Genomic DNA, 16,824 nt, shown 5'->3' with positions numbered 1-16,824 from the left:
CAAGCTTTGAGCTTCAGCTTTAAAGTTCCTGGCAAGAAAGGACACCCCCCCCCCCCCCCCCCCCCCAGCATCCTCCTGAGAATTTCCATCCCTGAGCCTTTAAAAGCTCGGGCCCACTCACAGTGGGAAGGGCTGGAAGGGTCTGCATCGCGGAAGTACCTGCTTCACCACGGAGATGCTTGGATTACGGCAGCCCTGGAAGTATTTTGTTCCCCGTCAGCATCTGTAACAGTCTTGTCATAACAGACAGGCATTTTACAAGGATGAAAACCTCCCCCGTAACAAACACTGGTTAAACTGGGCCCGGACCCAGCACCACGCGCCCAGCACACGCCTGTTACACAACTCCACCACCTCAGGTGTTTCTGTTACACGATGCTAAAAGAACTGCTCCGAAGACAGCTGTAGTGAAGTCCTCAATAGTGATTTTTATTAAATTAGTTGCTTTATAAAACATTGCAGATGTCATAATTGTTAACATAACAATTTGCCCAACTGTAGTAACTGTTGCAGTTTGCTAAGCAAGTTTTTTTTGTTTGTTTTTTTTTTTTTAAATGAAAGAAAATGGCTGAGTCCTGAAAGATCTGCCACAACCCAGGAGAGACCAAAAGGAAGTCTTGGGTTTTGGTGGGTTTTTTTGTTGTTTTTTTTTTTTTTTTTTTAAACACTTAAACCAGGCAATTAACTGTTAAAGAATACCCAACCCACACAGCTGCATTAGTAGAAATTTAGATGAACGGAAACTAAACTTCATGCTCAAGAACAAGTCTTTTGTTGGTGTTTTTTCTCCAATAAGCAACTTTTTCCTTGTTCTGACCCACCGGTGGTTGTGTTGGGGTGTCTCGCTCCGAGCGGTGGGTGCCCCGGCGCAGCGCCCTGGGGCTGAAGTCAGCAGTTCCCCTCCCCAATGTACCGAAAACCTCAAGCTGTAACGCAAGACGAAGCGACTGTAACTACGTGCACACCAAGCCCTTGCCGCAAACTGCTCCTGTCCAAAGGGGCCCTTCCCGGGTACAGTTAAGGCCGTGCCTCCGAGCTGTGCTGGGAGTAATACTTGAAATTCATCTGTTGAAATTCATCTCCAATTTAGCGGCTGTTACTATAAAATTAAATAGCAACAGTTACCATTATCAGAATTTGGGGGTTTTTAACTGCAATTTACGTAACTTTTAAACGTCTTCATTCTACCCCCGAGGCGGGACAGGGAGTGGGGCTTTCGCACCCACCCCTCGGGGAGTTCAACCACCAGCACAGAGATACTGCAATTCTGATTGTAGCATTTGGCAGAATTTAAAGGAAGAAAAGTTGTGCTACATGTTTAAGGGATTATGGGCAACAGAAAGACAAGAGAAAGGGAGATAAATGTCACATGAAGTCTTCAAAGTCTTGTACGTATTCCCCGTCGTATCCTCCGTAATCGGCCAGGTCATCTTTCATAGTAGCCTTTAACCCACCTCCGGGCACAACACCTTTTTTCTTCTTTTTGGCTTTATTCTGCTTAAATAGGAAGAGCACGTTTGTTTACTTGAAAATGCAGAGTCATTTGTCATTACTGCAATTAGAGCAGAGCCACCTGGCTGAGGAACCAGCACTCGCCTGCCCGTGCGGTGAGCCCTCAGTCCCAGTGATTCCTCCCCACGACACGATCTGTTTGGGGCGACCTGTGACATTTTCAGGTGTCACAGGATCACAGAACGGTAAGGGACTGGAAGGGACCTCTGGAGATCGTCTAGTCCAACCCCCACAGCTCCCTGTCAGCTCCCCGCGTCACACACTGCCCGTGTTTTGTCACTCATCCTATTTCACCTTGCCGCTAAACCCGTAGAACTAAGCAGTAGTTTAGCAGTAGTGTTTAGTTTTGTGGAATCACCACCTTCATTAAGGAATTCCACGTGGCTTTTCTCACCACAGAGGCTGAGTATCTTCCTTGCAAAAAAATTCAAGTCTTAAACAAACTTTACAGGACATTTCCCAGTGCAGCTCTCACTGGAGTGGTGTAGCCGTAGCTTTCCGTGGCTGACCAGACTGATGTACGTGGAAAGCCGGGAGAGAAGGGTATAAAAAGCGGAAGTATCTTTTTCTTTTCGAACCCGTTTGGTTCAGTAAGTCACCGGCTTCTCTGCAAAGTGCAGCTCAGATTAAAGCAGCTGATCCCACTTGCCAGCTCCAGACTCAGTGCATCAACGCTGGGCATAAAGTCCGGTTTGCACTGAAGTGCTGGGAGCTGGAACACGGCCCCAGAGGGACCCGTCACCGCAACAGTCTGTGTCCGAGGGGTTTCCCATCTCACACTGACAGCCCCCGGCCGGTTGTTCCCTACCAATCCTCCCACTGATGTAAAACACGCCAAAAGAGTCCCACTGCGAGTCGTATTTTCTGCTTGATTTTGTTGCTACCTGACAATTCAATAAATCACTGAACTCCACCCCACCTGGAGCTTTAGCACAGACGTGTGCTATAAAACGCGGTGTTTTGCAGCACATAAGCATCAGTTAAACTATTACGTCACTTTTTAAAACGTACTCTTCCTTGTCTACGCAGTTATTGCTCCTTTAGTTTGCACATCAGTGTGAAATCCTAGTTATCTGCTATTCAAAATCCCAGACTTTGGCAAAGATTTGGGTTACTTCCACAGCTGGGTATTCCATCGACAGGTCACTCTGAACGAGGCGGCTCCTGCCCCCAGGACACCCCTCAGCCCTTGGGACTCCAGGACGGCACAAAATGGCAGGAGGTGAGCACACAGGTAACAATCGTGTAAATCAATCAAGGTTTTGCCTGCGATCTCCAGAGTCCATCAGCTCCCCACTACCTGGCGCAGTGAGGAGCCTTTAACTCTACACCGGCACCCGGGGTTTGCGTCTCACCCCCTGCTCCTCCCTCCCGCAGACCAGCAGCTCGGGCCGGAGCCAGACCCGCTCCCACTGCCCGGGTTTGTTACCGCCGCAGAACCGTGATGAACTCTTACCTTTTCTTGTTTTTGTTTTTCACTGCATAGTACTGTCAAAGTATTCGTGATCTTTTTCAAATCATCAATTTCCACTGCATCGGGGGAAGAAAAAAAAATAAAAATTGAGCAATATTGTTCTGAGAAGACAGTTAAACAATCTAACGTCAAATTCTCTATAAACTAGAAATAACCATTAGTAATAAGTACAGGCAATTGCTTGATTTAAATCAGCAAAATACAGACTGGGTAATTCCGGTCCTTACAATCACAGCGACACTTCAGACGGTCTCTAGTGAGCAGCCTGAACGGTGTGGAAGGTAAAGCTTGTAAATTAAGCATGAACACAAAGTCTTAATGAGGAGGCTTTGACCAGTAAAATATGGATCCAGTAAAGCTTATCAAAAGGAGCAGTGCGTTAACAATAACTGGTCGAAGAGGTTGCGAGTTCCTTCCCTTCAGAAGATCCGGAATCCATGTGAAATGGAAGTTCCTGGCTCCGCTCAGCCAGCGACGGCCGGATTCACACAGCACTGAACACACCGAGTTCCCACCTCTCTGAAGGCCAAGGGGTACGGCACAGGACAAGAGCTCGAGCACCAAATCCACCGAGTTTCCCACTGCCTTCAGCTGACCAGGGCAGTGGGAAAAAGGGAGTTGGGGATAGTTTCATCTCTGTATTGTTATATGTTAAATCCCAGCACAATTTATTTTGCGGTCCCAGAATTACAGGAGCTCAATTTTATAATAGTTTCCTTCCAAATGTTATCTGGCTCCAAGATTTTTTTTAATCATTATTATTTTAGAAATGGCTTCAAGAAAACTACGTAAGATTTAGATCAGCATAAGAATTCACACATTTTAAAATGACTGTCTTTAACTGCCGTCAGAACGAGTGACTCCTGTACAAGCACTCCGTGTGAAATAGTTTGTGGGATGGAAGCGGGTACTGGGCAGTGACACGGGTCAGTACTTCACTGGGTAGAAACTACACAGATCAATCTGACGTAACAATTACTGCAACAGCAGGTTTTCAACCTCCCTCATGGCAGAGTTGTTGCGGTGCGTTCTAGGATGTCTTTCACTCAACTTACATGAAATACATACGTCTCGAACTAACGCTTCCAAAAAACTGGCATAATGTAATGATTTTTCATACTGTGTAATTTTCTCTTTTAGTAGTTTGCCGAATTCCGTAAAGTCATCTTTTGAAGAGGGATTCATGGCATCTATTCCATAAGTGTTATTTACACCTGCACAGAAAGACAGAGGTACCATAGAAAAATTAGCTGTGATCCGGAAAAGACATCCCCAGAGGAAAAAGAGACCCGGCTCTTTTTCTGTCCTTCACCCCCAGACGCTCTCCCAAACCCACGCTGAGCTTCTCTCACTCACTCCCCTCTGGCTTCTGGCACAGAATCACAGAATGACGGGCGTTGGAAGGGACCTCTGGAGATCGTCTACTCCAACCCAAAAGTCCAACCACACAGAAGCCACCAGCCCGAGTTAATGACCCGGACGGAGCTCACTCGTTCCAACCAGCTTCTCCTGTTCCCTGCAGCAGCGGGCACTGCACGGAGCCCCTTCCCTTAAATAAGGAATTTCTGTCTTAAGCCCGTAAGTGCAAAACGCAGTTGGTTCTGTGGAACTGCATTCAGTGCACCCCCCCAGGCACTGTGCTCTCTCAGAAGACTCACGGAGCAGCATTTTCACTGCGTAATAAGCTGTGTAATTCACTATAATGAAGGAAACATGCTTTCATGTTTGAAGAAGGCTGCTATGAATCAGTATCTAATTCTGTCAAAGCCCAAAACCAGAATGATCTGCTTTAAGTTTACTGCATCTGCACCAGGGACCAAGCTCACGCCAACTTAGAGGCAAGTCTTTCTCAGCACCCAGCTCGTTAGAGACTGCCCCAAGCGAAGCAGGCACGAGTTACGCTGTGCCACACTTGTCCGAAGCCCCATTAAATCCACATTTAAAGCACCTCAGAACATGAAAAAACAGCACTTTTTTTTTTATTTTTACACAGTGTCATCTTTTTACCAGCAGCACCAATACGTTGGGAAACGTGGTCACCCATCTTTTCGCTACAGCCTCCTACCAAGACACGTTAAGAAAAAGCACCTTCTATTCTAAAGATGTTGTTGCAATAAAGATGTGATGTGACAGTTCCACCGACTCGCGGCACTCGGGCACTCACCAAATGTTTCTTTTGCTAACTCCAGGTCCGACTCCTCTTGTAACTTCTTTAGTCGTAGTTTGTCTGCTAACTGTTCTTCTGGTGTGAGCTCTTTATGCTCCTCTGGTGCCTCTAACTGCAGTAAAAAACGTACAGAGGGAGAGCGTTATATTCCTTACCCTCGAGCAGAGCTGGGCCAAGAAACCGTGGTTACTCCAGTGCCACTGGAACAGCTCCCGTCTGCCCGAAGTCACTGCACCTCAAGCGTGTACAAACCTGAAACCCCCCCGCACGGCGTAACAACGCCACCCTGGTAAATAAATTGTTCATTTTACAAGAAGTAGGAAGAAACACCCCAGTTCTAAGTTTCACAACTGCCTGTTTTATCATGCGGTGTGTGCAAAAGAGCCAGCGCTAAGCACTACTCCAGCAACCTGGGTAAATCACAGGGAAATTAAAGCCATCATCCCCCAGATATTATCAAGTGCAAGACTTAAGTTTGTTTTATCAGAATAGTCAAGATCTTTACAGGTTTGTTCAACATCAAAAAAAATAATAATCAAACCTGCCCTCTAACTTTTATGAGACCTGGAAGGAAAGAAGGAGTTACCCTTTTTTTGAGCTCCTCTTGCTTTTTCTTCTGTAGCTTTTCTTTTTCTTTTATTTTTTCTGCTATTTTCTTTTTTTCTGAAACCTTCGGTTCTGTAAAACATTGAACAATACAGCTCTCAAGAGGTCTACTGATAATTTTTTTCCAGCAACTACAGAAACATCAACCAAAGACAAAGCCACAGAGCTCGATCACAGGGACCCGAACTTGGAGAGAGTTAAAAGACGCGCTTTGTCAAAACCAAACCGGCCCCATTTGGGAAGTGGGTTTGATTCTTCAGATCCCCTCCAGACAAAGCCGGTGTCTGCTCTGACGCCGCACACAGAGCCACATATTGCTTTTAAGGCTCACCTTGTTTTACCTCTGTCTCCTTTACTTCCTCCTCTTCCTCCTCATCATCCCAGTTATCCTACAAAATAAGTTTTAATTATGATTCTTTTACAGACACTTTCTACTTTTTTAGGTAACAAAGAACAGGAGCTTACACACCACCTCTCTCAATGCTCACACATCCATTGACCGTACCGTGGGAGCTGCAAGGGCACGGCTTTGGGGAGTCGACCAAGATGCTCAGGACCAGTTCTTACCGTGAAAGAGGCCACTTTTATTCAAGGAACCAGAAAGCTCAGGTCAATGTAGTTACACCAGCAAAATCATGAACAGTCAAATCAACAAATTGGCTGACACAGTTTTAAATGAGAACACGCTGTGCCCGTCACCAAAAGGCCCACTGTCCCCCCAGCTGAGCGACACTGGCATGTCCCTCTCCCCTCTGCTGGGACAAGCATTTCAGGGGGCGTCCCTGGAACCAGGACACACGAGGGACACTCACTCATACACGGTAGTTGGGGCTGTGCTGTCGGAGCAGGGACAGTGGCACTGAGCAGCCAGAGAACGCAAGGGGCCCAGCTTTGGGCAGGAATACCAGCTTTTAACAGCCACAACATCCCATTTCGAACCAGTTTTGGACCAGCGACTACTGCTTTTTTAATAAGGAGCTACCAAAGGACTCTTCCCGCAAACAAATCACTTAGATGTTCTCCAACAGCCGTCAGGTTCTTGAGTGTATTTTCCAACAGCCTGAGCTGCGGTGTCTGCGGTGACCCTGCCTCCAGCGTTCACCTTCAGCACGGTCAAGACTCCTGCTGGTCCTGCACCCAGGTGGATGATCCCTGGTCCAAAATACTGCATATGGTTCAACCGAGTACGGAGGGGAAGCATCGTTTCCTACAGCACTGACCCAGGGATGTCCCCACAGACCCTGCCAGCAGCAATTCTGCAGCTTCTTCCCGACAGTTCCCAGGGGAAGGGCTCTGGGAATGTACGTTCTTCTCCCAGTGCCCCTCCCAAGGCAAGCGAATGGCCCCCGCGTGGGAATCAAAGCTCTAGAACGGATCTGAAGTTACACACCAGGTACCACACGATGCACAGCCCAGAAGTTAAAGCCAACAAATCTCACAGGAATCTAATTTTAGTTACCCGATTCAACTCAACTCACAAGCTTAAGAGAGTATATTTGACAAGACCTGGTTTGCACAAAAATCACACATCCTGTCAGTACATCACTGTAGGTAAACTTAAGAAATCCTAAATCCTGAATTTTGTGATTTCCACCTCACAACAGTCATGCAAGCTATTTATTAATTTCTAAGGGTCGCTCCTGGCACGGCAAAATAAGAGACGCTGGCAGAACTGGGTATTTCACTGCAAAGTGCTGATCCAAGCAGGGAAGACACCGAGCTCCTCTCCCAGCTCACTCACGTTAATTGGCACTTGTGAGGGCTTCAGCTTCCCTTCCACATTCCAAGGAGCTGACTTGAATTTGGAGCAGCATTATTTTAGCTCATATCTAATTAAGAGTTTGCTACACCCACTTCTTAAATAGCTCTTTTCATGACTGCTGTACATAGCTCAGTACCTTATCCCTTGCCCTGACCTTCACAGATTTTAAAATTGGTATTTTACAGGAAAGGTGCTGCAGGGATTAAAGGAAACCACTGCATGTCGTTGGTACGTGTGGGAGACTTAACAGAGGGTACGTGGGCAAGAGCTTCCCCGCGATGACAGACACGCTCCGTCCCTGCAGCCAACCACGTCCCTGCCCGCACGGGGACGGTGACGATGGCAGCTCCAGCCTGGGAAGCCAGGATGATGCAGCAGCGCAGAAATAGCAGACCCTTCAGAGGGCAGCGACCGCCTGGCCCAACCTCCCCCGAGCTGTTGGGTGCAATTTAATATCTCGGCTTTATCCAAAGGGACCGTCGACCGCCGGGATCCCGCCTGCAGCCCCCCCGGCAGAAGAGCGCTGCTGGGACAGGGGACACCAGCTCAGAGCCACCAGAGGAACGCTCCTGGGAGGGCAACTCGCCAGACACCGCCATCTGAGGAGTCACCACAACCTGCTGTGTGAAGATATGTGGGTCTCCCCACTATGCTGAATGCTGCCTCGCTTGGCTCCAAGATTGTTTTTTGTTTTTAAACACCAATAGAACATGATTAATATACTGGGCAGGCATTTTTTTTTTTTTTTTACTCAGGATAAGGGGGTGCATCCAAATATACACCTGCTTCTGTGTTTTACAGATTCCAGTGAACTCTCTGGGAAGAAAACAAAACTGCTTTGGTGTTGTATCTTCACACCGATACTAAGTAATTCAATATACAACTCAAAGACATCCACTGAAGTAGCTTAAAACTTTGAAGTATTTCAACAATACTCATTTACACACACTTATCTAGAATAGGACTATTGAAAACATCTTCCATTTCACGTAAACAAGCCCTTGGTGAGAGCAGCTCCCTTACAATTTCATATGCTCCATCAGAAGTACCTTAAACATACGATAATACAAGTTATTCCCCCAAATATATTCCCCCAAACCCCAGAAGACGTGACTGGAAGGTGAGAGGTACTCCAGCAGTGAGAGTCCCAGCTGAACCCCAGTGCTCCCCGTCTAAGAGAAGTGACCGCACCGTGACAGGGGCCGTAGCCTGGATGAAAACAGCACATTTCCCAGTTTTGGCTTTGTTAAGCACAGAGTTGCCCAAGAGTAAATAGCTGAAAATTCCTTGGCAGGAGGCCTGTCTTCTGGGAAACGTGTGCGCTGGGTAACCCCAGAGAGCAGATTTGTTACCGATGAAGACGCTAATTTTAAATCCGGGGAAGTTAAAGTTTCCTGAACAGTTATTTTAAGTTCATTACTAAAAAAATCTTCCAAAATAAACTCCAGAATCTGAATACACACAACACATGCCAAGGTGTGAAATGCCAGCCTGAAGACAAACTCATGGTCAGAAAACCCTTTGTTCTATTTTAGACCATGTCATTGTCCTTACGTGGGTACTTCCCCGAGGTGGACCCTTGCAAACAAGGTTCCTACCACCCAAGCAACCACCTCCCAGGCACAGTTCTGTGACCTCTGGTGTTTATACAAGAAGAGCAAATCAAAGATAAGTAAAACAGCTTTTTCTTTTTGCTGCACCGGTCCTTCTCTCTAGGTGCAGCTCCAGCACTAAAACCATAATCCCTCAGAACAAGTTCAGTAGCTGCATTCTTCCTACAGGTGGGAAAAGTGTTCCCTTGTGAAAGGAGCCACAGAAAACACGGGTGTCTTCAAAAGAGTAACACTTTAGAGGCCGGTTCTCCTGGACACATTCTATCAGAGCAGAAAAGCTTCTCACTTCCAAAGAAAGGAGGAAAAACAAGCCTCAAAGAGACAACTGAGTCCGAGATACGTGTATGTATGCACATATATAAACTATATATATATATACCCTCACATAATGTTACATTCTAACCACACTCTTTACAAATGACTGTAGTTACTGTATTACAGAGATACCTTTACTGATTTTGCCTGCTGTAACGTGGCACCTGTGGTAACTATGATAACCCTACGGTAACTACAGGGTGTGGGTGTTCGCAAATTAAAGAAAGTAAATGGACAGGTTATAACTTAAAAAAAAAAAAGTTGAACAAATATTTGTAAGAGTAGATGAACTACTTGTTTCGTACTGTTTATAAAAAGAATGCCCACCCTAAGCTCCAAGGACAACTGTGCTGGTGTTTTCCAGAGGTTCTGGTAACAGAGTCAACGGCCTAAATAACAACCCCAACAGGAGTCCTGTCCCGGTGACAGCAATGCTCTGCTTCAGAAAGCTTCATCCTTGTCACCGTACTATAGTGACCAAGTCACCCCGTGAGATTGTCGACAGCAATATCACAGCAGCTGGATTTGAAACATAAAGGTTTTTTTTCAATTGACCTACTTCCATTCCTTACACTCATCACGCACGTTCCCTCTACGTTCCCTGGGATAATTTTGCTTATTTTCCACATGAACACGGAGCAAACGGAGGTTTCTGTGGCACCCACCACTCAGTCTCCTCGCCTTGTGAGGGACAGCTGGAAGAAGGAGAAAAAAGCTTTTGAGGAAGCTCTGCTTTCATAAGGATCAGAAATGAACATCTGCACATTTTAATACTGATTCCAGTCTTCAAAACACAGTAAAAATCCATTTTGAATAGTGCCTTAAGTGAACTTATTTTAAATGACGTGGGCATTACCAAATCTGAAACTGCACAGTGAGATCACTGCGCTTTCCAGCCGTGGTGGTGGGGCTGGGGGTGAGAGGGTGTGTGAAGTAGGAAAAAGAGGTGGAAAAGACATGCTGCCACGGCACGCAAATTTCTGGTTGACAGCAGAAGCACAAATACAGCACTGCTTTCACTAAATCCAATCCTAATGTCTCGCCCAGCACGCCATACTCAAACCCACGAATCTGAAGGGCTACAGAAAGCAAGGGGAAACTAGTCGGTCCCAGGGAAGCGCCCGCAGGCTTGGCAAGCAGCTGGGAAGCAGCAGGTGGATCCCACAGAGCACAGGAGACGCCTCTTGAGGCCTGAAAAGTGTCTCTCTGTCTGTCTTTTTCTGCCCTGGAAGACCCAACAGAGCAGGAACGAAGGGCAGGCAGAAACGCCCGCTCCGAGCGGGGCCCGAGGGGCACAGGGACTCCTTTCCCGCTTGGCATTTCGACTTGTCATCCGTAACCCACCGCTGCCCCGTCGGGGCACCGACACCCGAGAGTCCTTCCCGCACAGGCCCGGGCCTCCCCGCCGCTCCCCCCCGCCCCGGGCCAGGGCCTCACCGCCGGAGACGCGTGAATGCAGCCGGCCCGACGAGTCCGACCCACCCGGCCGGAGGTTTCCTCACCCGCCGCCCGGGCCGCCCCTGCCCCGGGCCGGGCCGCGCCGCCTCGGGCCCGCGTCCCCCGCACACGCGGCACCATATGGCAGCGGCCTGCGGCGGGCCCGGCCCGCTCCCCGCCGATCCCGGCCCGCGGGCAGACAGCGGGGCCGGCCCCGGGGCCACCCCGCGCCGCGAAGGCCCGGCGAGGGCCCGCTCGGCCGCACCTTCACGTCGTCCTCCTCATCCTCGCCGGCCCAGCGGTCTCCGGCCACTCCCGGCACCAGCCGCTTCGCCACCGGCTCCACCACCTCGAAGCTGTCGGCGTCTGTGGGGGAGAGGAGAGCGGGTGAAGGAAAGAGGCTGAGGGCGGGCGGGGGGCGCCGGCGGGGCGCGGCGACCGCCACCTACCCCACGAATCCGCCGCCTCCGCCGCCATCTTCCTCGCCGCGCCGCCGGCGCTCGCAGCAGGCACGGTGAGGCGGCCGCCCCAGAGCGGCCCCAGCCAGCGCCGCGCGCGGGGCACGCCGGGACGGCGGCGGACTGCCGGGGCCGCGCCCCGCCCGCCCCCAGCGCGCGCGCCCTCCCCGAGCCCCGCCCGGCGCGGGGCGGGGCGGTCCCGGAGGGGCGGCGGGCGCCATGACGGGCCCTGAGGGAGGCGGCCGTCGCTCCCCGCAGGGGCGGCCTCACCGTCCTCCTCCTCCCTCACGCTCCCCTCGCCGGGTCGGGTCCCCTCAGGCGCGGTGCTGTCCCCGAGGGGAGGGCCCCTTCCCTGCCGGCTCCGCCGCGCTATCGGGGAGCGGCAGCCGCGGCCTGGCGGGACAGATAGGCCGAGTTGCGAGCTCCGGCGGCGGGACGGGTGGGGCGGCTCGGTCGGAGCTCCGGGTTGGTTTCTGCGCTGGATCGCAGTGTATCCACGCAAGGGCGAGTTTTGAACTACGGCTGTTGCGGGAGCCGCTGCCCTGGTACATTGCCCTCTGAAGGAGAGGGAAGAAAGAAGCTGTGCTGCTACAGGAATTTTTCCGTGACTATAACTGAGCCTGTACTGGGCACCTGCTGCTTCAAATACCCCGGCAGGGTTCAAGCAGTCACATCTCGTACCTGCGGAACTACTCCGTACGAGGAAGCCGGTGATTTTTAAACGCTTCTGACACCGCTGGTGCATGAAGAGCCTGGGGAGTCAGCTGGGAGTCCCGCTGGAAATGCATTACACAAGTAATTTAATGGAATGATTAGATGGCTGAGTGGGAGAAAAAAAGAAAAATAGTTGAAGTCTTGATTTCTGAATGTTGCAATAAGGTGTCTCCTAATCCCCTAAATAATAGAAGCTTATAGTAAAGGCAGGTTACAACTTAGTCATTTCCCAGCTTTCAGGAAATGAAATCCAGGAGGAATGACGGGCGAAGAGCAGCGCTACTGGTGACAGGCTGGCAGCCAGAATGCACTTCCAGAGCTTACCCACGATGCTGTTTAGGGTGTGATTTTTAGCTCAGCTCCCTGAGGGATTGTTGCCTTGTGACCACCAGAGGAGTATGGGCAAGTCCTTGCCTAAAAACTCTGAAGGCAGTAGCTGGCCTTACCCAAAGGGAGCAGGAGTGTAAAGATCGCCCAGGAGAACGAGGCGTCCACAACTACAACACTCGCTCGTCAGCCTGCAGCCAGGCTGGAGCCCCAGGACACGAACCCAACTGCAAGCCCTCGCCCTTCTCCAGCCTCCTCCCACCGAGTCCAGGAACGTTTTATTTGGAAAGTCAGGCCCATCTCATCCCTTTGGATGGCTCTGCCCAGACCTGGAGAGAGAGACCATGGTGACTCCCGAGCTCTGGTTAGTCAGGGGTGAGCAAACCTCCGTCACAGACCTGGTGATGTTTGATGCTCCGCCTTGTTTGGATGCTGCTGATGGACCAGGTTAGAGGCGGAGGACACCTTCATCTCGGGATGAAACATCAAAGCCATGATGCGCCTGGGAGCTACAGACCAGCGCCCCCCCCGAGCCTCCTCCAGCCCAGCCTGTCAGTGGTGGTTCCTTCCACCTGGTCAGATAACATCAAACCCATAACAGCTGGACACATTCCCTGCATCCAGGGCACTTCACTGCCACCTCCCGACTGATTTCTGTGAGGATCTGAGCAATTAAGTGGAAAAGGAAAATATATTTTCTCTGAAAATAATAAATTTAGAAGAAAACGTCTTTCACATAAGGAGTGGAATGATATATGATACTATGATACATGTTTGCTAGAAAAAAAAAAACCAACCTTCCAAATTTACCATCCTTTTTTTGTTGTTACCCATTTGCCAGGCAATATAAATAACAACAGAGACACAACTATAGATCAAATAGTGTCGAAAGTTACATCCTCACCAAGTCTACGCGGAGCTTCATAAGCTCAGTGTGTGGCGAGGATAATTATGGAACCGCCAAGAACTGTGCGATGGCTGGGAACATGTTAATTAGAAAAATACTATGTATTTACACAGCACATTTAAAGTAATTTAAACATTTGGATTAAAACAGCAAAGAATTATTCCCATTGTATAGATGAGGAAATTAAGGCACAAAGGAAAAAAAAGCCGCTCAGCTGAGCTGTGAGTCAGAGGAACTCCTGCCTTTCTTTTTGGAGAAATCTAAAGGTTTCTACTTAGAAGAAACAAATAAAAATGAGGCAGATCGGGCCTTGTGGTCGTTTTACAAAAGATATCCATGGAATGTGTAGCACATACTGAAAATCAAAGCAAGACCATCTTAAAAAACCTGCTGTGACAATTTTAGTACAGAAACCACCTCTGGTTTTTTTCCTCTTTGGCCTCCGGTGTCCTTAGCTTTTAGAACACATCCCCAACACTTCTCTTCCTTCCCTGTTAAAGGCTGAAAAGTGATGTGAGAAATGTCTTCCTTCACAGAAGACAGTCTTCCGTGGAGGATGATACCAGCTAAAAATCATGAAAACGGTAGCCAGTGTAATATTTAATATAAATCTTTATGATTCTATGAACTAGAAATGATTGCAGAAGAAACACAGATGTGTGGAACGCGAGTTCTCTTCCAATCGTATGTTACAAGACTCAGCCTATCAGTACAATGACATTTTCGCAAGTATCAAAAAAATAAAGCAAACCAATATTACATTACACGGTCAAGACAACCCAAATAGTGATGTGCCTCACAAAATCTGTACAAGCTACTCTTCAGCAGACCATCCTTGCTTGCTGCCAAACAACAACGCTCGCTGCCGATGGTTTGGGGTTGTTTTTTTTAATTTTTTAATATTTTTTTTACAAAATGCTGACTACTAGCTAAGCAAGTGATGCCCCTGTGCTACTTGTCCTCAGCCATTTATCAACTTGTTTAGGATTTAAGTATGAAGAACCCAAGATGCAAATGTGAAATGAGGTGGGTTTGGTGTAACTGCATCTTTGAGAGCAGTCCTTTAGGTTGTCCAGACGCACAGTGACACCGTTCTCCAGCTGACAGAGTTTAATGCAACCGGTATTTTTTCCAGAAAAACTGTGTTCCCGCAAACCTTCGCTCAGCTCCCGCTCCCCAGAGCTGTACCCGCAGCCCTGGTCGCCACAGCCTCCCCCCGTGGTCTGTCTCGGGTAGATTCCGGCTGACCCGCTCCTGGCACCGGCACTGGCCAAGGCAGCGGGTGACAAAGGTGACCCCGGGAGGGAAGGAGGAGAGAGGGGCTGCCAGCATTCCATCAGTCCGGATGGCTGGGAACGCTGCTGCCATCCCAGGTTTTCCTGGCAGTTTGCACATCCCAACTTCAGACTATTCACTATTTTAACTCCCTTTTAACTCCAATCCTCAAAACAATGGTTTTGCCTGAAGACTGCGACGAAAGGCCTTGGATGGACGGCTTCTCCCAGGAAGAGCCGTTTGTCTCCCCAAACCCAAGACACTGACCTCGCTCTCGGGAGGCACGGGCCGTGATGGGGGGTGTGCTGCGTCTGACACTCACCCCCTCGCCTGCGGGACTGTGGCTGCTTTGGCTCTTCTTTGTATCCATCTTCGATAACGAGTTTAAAGAAGTTTATGGCACGAGCCCTGGAACTGGCATGGCCGCAGGTCACAGGTACCATCTCTCCTCTTTGCCACATACATCCATACAAGTCCTTTCACCAGAAAAGCGCTGCCTGTTTAACAATGCTCTGCTTGCGGTGGAAGACGTTATTTTAATAGGGATTAGTTTCTCTTGGCACCTGCTGGAACAAACCCGTCCAGCTGAGCTGTCTCATGCAGTAGGTAGTGTCCACTTTTTAAACGGACAGAAGTTGGTGAATGTTGAACTCTCTGGCCTTGACTTCTTGAATTCTACGAAGTTACAAGCAGCGATCCGTACTGGAGCCATTACAACTACGCACTCATTTCACACGGAAATCTTAGCTTTGCAAAGGGGTGCTCTGCCAGAGGAAGGTAACGGAGCACAGCGAGGGATGCAAGAAGGCACCGGTAACTTTTTCTAATTCCCCACTCTTGGGCGTACTCAGCGCTACTCCAGCACGAGGAGGGACAGCAAGGGTGACACGACTGGATCAGCAGCCACAATTCCCTGCGATATAGGGGCTTGCCTTCGTTTTCATGTAATTTGTGAAGTTATGAACCTCATCTTCTACTTTACTGTACTAAGAAGTTGGTTTAGACAAAGAATAAAGGGTAGGATTTGCAATGTGATGCTGTAAGAAAGCCAGAACCAGAAGGAAAAATAAAGGAATATGGGTGTTTACTCAGAGTCACACTGTTGTTGTGTTTCTGGACAGCCTTCCCTACCCACCAAACAAGCTCTGCCATTGGAGGTGGCTTCAGAGGGACCCACGTTAGTTCTGTTGGTGGCGGAGGAGCTGATGAGATTTCCACCCACTCCACCTTCTACTCATCCACTCCCTTCCTGGTCCCTCTCCCCACGGGGGCTCAGTGCTTTTTCAGCTGCACCAGTCCAGCCAGTACAACCAGTGTGGGAAAGCACTGAGTCTAGGGAGGGGGGACGTTGTGCTAGCAAAAGGACACTGGCTCCTCGCAGCCAGCGAGACCAAACTACTCCCACCACCGACCCGGCCCCGTGACCTGTTCCCCTCAGCTCACGTACCTCGACAGCTTTGGTAACGCTTGGAAGGGCTTTGTTTAAAGAAGGTCTGGCTCCTTCGCAGGCCTTTGGCTGATCCCCACTCTTGTTTGGGGGAGACTTTTTAATCAGGTCTTGAAACATTCAGGCTTTCTGATACATTTCAAAAGTAATGAAAAAATGCTTTCCTACATAGATGGAAAGTGAAATGAATCAGAAGGTGGAGAGGAAGGCAACAATACCAAGGTGAAGGCTGTTCTGGCTAGATAGCAATTTAAGGGGAAAAAAAAAAAAAAAGACTGAACATGTACTGCCAAAATAAGTATGGAAGACGTTTTGCTGTCAGAACTAAGAGTGCTCCAACCTAGAACAGAATACACATGGACGTGTAAAAGTAACACACGATTACCACGATCAAGCAAAAGACCACAAATGAAATCATTAAGAACTTTGGAAATAGGACGCTGTTTTCTAAAAATACATAAAATTGGAATAAATGATACAGCTTCAAGATTAAGTGCTGAAGTTGCGCAGTTCTACATTCACAACTGGAGTGATGCACGTGGCTGAGACTCCCCCGTTCTCGGTGTCGGGTTTGGGGGGCACAGTTTGATCCGGACTCACATCAGAGGAACAGCGGAGTCTCACCCTCCAGACTGATCAGAGGAAAATAAAACCTGACGGATTGTAACTTCGCTTCACGCAAGGACTGTTTATGCCGGAAGTGTTTGACGTTTTTAGGAACTGAGATTTTGAAGAAGGTAGACTCATTCTGCAGAGAAAGTTCAGAATGATAAATACCAGACTTGCAGCACATTAAAATATTAATATTTA

General features: G+C 48.9%; 1 protein-coding gene across 2 annotated transcripts; it reads right to left on the bottom strand.

Annotated features, from left to right (window-relative positions):
• Nucleotides 1-413: 413 nt before the first annotated feature.
• Nucleotides 414-11,387, bottom strand: EIF3J (eukaryotic translation initiation factor 3 subunit J). Of its 2 annotated transcripts, none has more exons than XM_074156645.1 (8): nucleotides 11,336-11,387; nucleotides 11,152-11,252; nucleotides 6,091-6,148; nucleotides 5,740-5,831; nucleotides 5,151-5,265; nucleotides 4,042-4,200; nucleotides 2,969-3,042; nucleotides 414-1,497 (listed from the first exon to the last, which is right to left on the bottom strand). In XM_074156645.1, the coding sequence occupies exons 1-8, from the start codon at nucleotides 11,361-11,363 to the stop codon at nucleotides 1,366-1,368; spliced, it is 759 nt and encodes a 252-aa protein (XP_074012746.1). In that variant the 5' UTR covers nucleotides 11,364-11,387; the 3' UTR covers nucleotides 414-1,365. The 2 variants fall into 2 exon arrangements, with proteins under 2 accessions (XP_074012746.1, XP_074012747.1); XM_074156646.1 differs by having other exon boundaries at nucleotides 414-1,494.
• Between the last annotated feature and the right edge of the window lie 5,437 nt (nucleotides 11,388-16,824).

This window comes from Numenius arquata, chromosome 11, assembly GCF_964106895.1.
Source record: "Numenius arquata chromosome 11, bNumArq3.hap1.1, whole genome shotgun sequence".
Taxonomy (NCBI): Eukaryota; Metazoa; Chordata; class Aves; order Charadriiformes; family Scolopacidae; genus Numenius; species Numenius arquata.
The sequence above is the reverse complement of the archived record's forward strand: the minus strand, read 5'-3'. Positions and strand labels throughout refer to the sequence as shown.

What these genes read in the sequence shown, in the direction of transcription:
- EIF3J (XM_074156645.1), bottom strand. Translation starts at nt 11,363, where the DNA reads ATGGCGGCGGAGGCGGCGGATTCGTGGG. An exon ending in ATGAGGAGGACGACGTGAAG is followed by an intron (nt 6,149 to 11,151) that starts GTGCGGCCGAGC and finishes CTTATTTTGTAG; the next exon opens with GATAACTGGGATGATGAGGA. An exon ending in GGAGACAGAGGTAAAACAAG is followed by an intron (nt 5,832 to 6,090) that starts GTGAGCCTTAAA and finishes AATGTTTTACAG; the next exon opens with AACCGAAGGTTTCAGAAAAA.